Genomic DNA, 4,277 nt, shown 5'->3' with positions numbered 1-4,277 from the left:
AATTAACAATATAAGAAATATAAACATGAATCACAAAGATAGTTTCCGTGCTTATATTTCATAAATAATGGATAATGAGAAACATAATAAAATATGTGATCCCAAAAATGGTCCAAGCAATTTTATATGCTAAAAGAGATGTAATGAAAACGACGTCATTGATAAATTTACATCTCATGAAAACCATAATAATAAAATGTAAATTTCAGACTCCCACTAATCCAATACATCAAAAAACTTAACCACACCCATATGAGTTACATGATTTTGAAAAATTCCAATAGCTAAGCCTTTAGTCATTGGATCTGCTAACATATTTTCTGTAGCAATATACTCAATTCGAGTCTGAGAATCCAAAACTTTCTCTCTAACAAATAGAAATTTTATATCAAAATGCTTTGAGCGAGTAGAACTTCTATTGTTTTGAGAGAAATGCACAGCAGCAGTATTGTCGCAATATATCACAAGTGGCCTAGAAATACTTTCAACAACATGAAAGCCAGAAATCAAATTTTTAAGCCACACAGCTTGACAAGTAGCCTCATAACAAGCGACATACTCTACTTCCATGGTAGAAGTAGCTGTAAGAGTCTGTTTAACACTCTTCCAAGAAATAGCTCCTCCTGCCATCATAAAAACAAAGCCGGAAGTAGATTTTCGATCGTCAGGGCAACCAGCAAAATCAGAATCAGAATAACCAATGACCTGAAGTTGATCAGACTTCTTATAGGTCAACATATGATCCTTAGTTCCCTGCAAATATCGAAAGACCTTTTTAACGGCTTTCCAATGACCCAAACCGGGGTCACTCAAGTATCTCCTTAAAGCATTAACAACAAAAGTAATATCGGGACGAGTAAAAACTTGAGCATACATCAAACTGCCAACAGCGGAAGCATATGGAACCTTTTCCATTTCAACTCTATCATTATCATTTTGAGGACATTGAGATTTAGAGAGTTTGTCACCTTTTTGAACAGGTGCAACACATGGAGAGCAAGAATGCATGTTGAACCGTTTGAGGATTTTATCAATATACCCTCTTTGAGACAATCCAAGCATGCCACGTGACCTATCACGGAAAATTTGAATGCCTATAACAACAGAAGCATCACCAAGGGCCTTCATATCAAAGTGGCTATTTAACATAAATTTTATCTCAGTCAAAAGTTCAACACTACTACTAGCAAGAAGAATATCATCAACATATAAGACAAGAATGATGAAATGGCTCCCACTAGTCTTCAAGTAAATGCACTGATCTGCGGCATTTTCCTTGAAGCCAAAAGAAGTGACCACCTGATCAAATTTCAAATACCATTGTCTAGAAGCTTGTCTCAGTCCATAAATAGACTTCTTCAACCTACAAACCAAATGCTCCTTACCTTTTTCAACAAAGCCATCAGGTTGAATCATATAAACTTCCTCAAATAAATCTCCATTCAGAAAAGCCGTTTTGACATCCATCTGGTGAAGCTCCAAATCAAAATGAGCTACTAAAGCCATAACAACACGAAAAGCATCTTTAGTAGAGACCGGTGAGAAAGTCTCCTTATAATCAATACCTTCTCTCTGACTATAGCCTTTTGCTACAAGTCTGGCTTTATACCTCTCAACTTTACCATCTGGACTACGCTTAGTTTTGAAGACCCATTTGCACCCAACTAGTTTACAACCAACTAGTAAATCCACAAGATCCCAAACATCATTATGGGCCATAGAAGCTAACTCATCATGCATAGCATTTAACCAATCAGAAGCAAAAGAACTAGAGATAGCCTCTCTAAAAGTGGTAGGATCATCAACATTACTAAGATCAAATTCATGCTCTTGAAGATAAACTAAATAATCATCAGGTATAGAAGACCTACGTACTCTTTGAGATCTGCTCAAAGGGATCTCTTCAACAACATCATCATGTACTTGTTCATCTACTACAGGTATTGTGACATCAAAATTATTTGGAACAACTTCATTGCCATCATGAACAACAGGAATCACATTATCTATAGGAAATGAAATAGGAGGTATAGGAACCAAAACGCGATCTTCTCTGAGAGTGACCGGTCGTGGTGTAATGCTTCCATTGTCCAAATCATCCTCAAAGAATATCGCACGATCAGATTCAATAACTCGCATAGAGTGAGAAGGACAATAAAATCTACTACCACGAGAACCCACACAATAACCAATAAAAAAACCGCTGATAGTTTTAGGATCCAGCTTTTTAAGTTGAGGATTATAAGGTCTCACTTCTGCCTTACAACCCCACAGATGAAAATGTCTCAAACTTGGCTTCTTCCCAGATATAAGCTCATAGGGAGTCTTTGGAACAGATTTACTAGGTACTTGATTAAGAATGTACACAGCAGTCCTTAAGGCATCTCCCCAAAGGAAATCTGGTAAAGAGGAATGACTCAACATACATCTCACCATTTCTAAAAGCGTGCGATTCCTTCTTTCTGCAACTCCATTCTGTTGTGGAGTACCGGGCATAGTATACTGAGCTTCAATCCCACATTCATCAAGAAATCTAGCAAAAGGTCCAGGATTTCTACCAGTCTCATCATACCTGCCATAGTACTCTCCACCTCTGTCAGACCTCACACACTTGATCTTCTTTCCTGTTTTCAACTCGATAGCAACTTTGAAAGACTTAAAGGCATCCAAAGAACTTGACTTTTCCTGAAGAAGATCTATCCATCCAAATCTAGAATAATCATCTATGAAAGTGATAAAATACCTATATCCACCCATGGCAATGGGTGTAATAGGTCCACACATATCAGTATGGATAAGCTGCAACACATCATCACACCTATTTGCACCTTTATTTCTGACTTTTGCAGTAAGCTTGCCCTTAATGCAGTCAACACAAGTGCCAAAATTAGAAAAATCTAGATTATGAAGAATACCCTCTTTAATCAACCTCTCAATCCGAGGTCTAGAAATATGCCCCAAACGTCTATGCCACAACATAGAGGAATTTTCATCAACTCTACTACGCTTATGCCCAACAACAGAATTAACAGACATGTCATTCAGATTCAACATGTAAAGCCCATCACATAAAACTCCTGAACCAACAGTAATGGAATTGAAACAAACAGCAAGTTTACCATTACCAAATTCAAAAGTGTAGCCACATTTGTCTAAAGCTGAAATTGAAATCAAATTCCTTCTCATGGAAGGTACATAAACAACATCTTTTAATAACAAAACATGTCCAGAAGGTAAACATAAAGACACTACTCCTATATCTTCAACAGATGCTCTAGCTCCATCTCCCATGATAACTTTGGACTCAACATCACTTGGTTTTCTCAGACTTGTGAACCCCTGTAAAGAATTCACAACATGAATAGTGGCACCCGAGTCTAACCACCAAGAATTTGGAGAACATTAACCACATTAGATTCAAAACAAGCTAGAGCAAATAGGAGTATACCTTCCTTATTAGTATTCTTCTTCTTAAGAAGATAACAGTCATCTATCTTGTGCCCAAATTTCCTGCAATAGGCACAATTCCCCTTGAAACGCTTCTTCTTAGGCTCCAAATGCATTGGTGCTTTCCCTGTGTTCGCCTTTTCAAAATGAGACTTTCCTTTGAAACCCTTCTTCATATGTTTAGTGCCAGAAGTAGAAGCGATAAATTGCACACTATGAGACTTGGTCTTTTTAATTGATGCTTCCTCTTGGGAAACAATGGCAATCATCTCATCAATTGTCCACTCCTCTTTTTGAGTGTTGTAAGAAGTTTTTAACACATCAAACTGAGAAGGAAGAAATTCTAAAACCTGCCAAATCAAATAACTCTCACCAAGCTCCACCTTTAGAGACCTGAGCTTGTTATAGTAGTGTACAAGCTTCATCATATGCTCACGAACACCACTGACACCATCATATTTGCTCTTCTCAAGAAGAGACAGATACTAACCCTTTTGAGCTTTGTCAAAAGTCTTAAATTTCTCTCCAACTGACCTTAGAAAATCCTTAGCCGTATCATTTTCTGGAATGCTTTGTCGAATAGACTTCTCCATAGTGTATTTCATCACCATCAGACACACTCTATTTGAGTGTTCCCATTTCTCACGAGAAGCCTTCTCGGCAATAGTGGACTCAGGAGTAAGAGCTGGAGGCTCTTCCTCTCTCAAAGAAAAGTCCATATTAGTAATTGCCAAATATAAATCCAGAGATTCTTTTCAGTCCTCAAAATTTGTCCCATTCAAAGTTTTGACCGAAGTCAATTGCATAGGCAAAGAAGCTAGTATCAAAAC

At 37.5% G+C, this 4,277-nt stretch overlaps 1 protein-coding gene across 1 annotated transcript; it reads right to left on the bottom strand.

Annotated features, from left to right (window-relative positions):
* Positions 1–2,929: 2,929 nt before the first annotated feature.
* On the bottom strand, positions 2,930–4,054 carry LOC145949493 (uncharacterized). Its single transcript, XM_083059451.1, has 2 exons — positions 3,449–4,054; positions 2,930–3,339 (listed from the first exon to the last, which is right to left on the bottom strand). The coding sequence occupies exons 1-2, from the start codon at positions 3,873–3,875 to the stop codon at positions 3,311–3,313; spliced, it is 456 nt and encodes a 151-aa protein (XP_082915577.1). The 5' UTR covers positions 3,876–4,054; the 3' UTR covers positions 2,930–3,310.
* Between the last annotated feature and the right edge of the window lie 223 nt (positions 4,055–4,277).

This window comes from Cajanus cajan, chromosome 7, assembly GCF_000230855.2.
Source record: "Cajanus cajan strain Asha chromosome 7, NIPB_CcT2T_4, whole genome shotgun sequence".
In the NCBI taxonomy this organism is placed as follows: Eukaryota; Viridiplantae; Streptophyta; class Magnoliopsida; order Fabales; family Fabaceae; genus Cajanus; species Cajanus cajan.
Note: the sequence above shows the minus strand (reverse complement) of the source record. Positions and strands in the feature narration are given on the sequence as shown.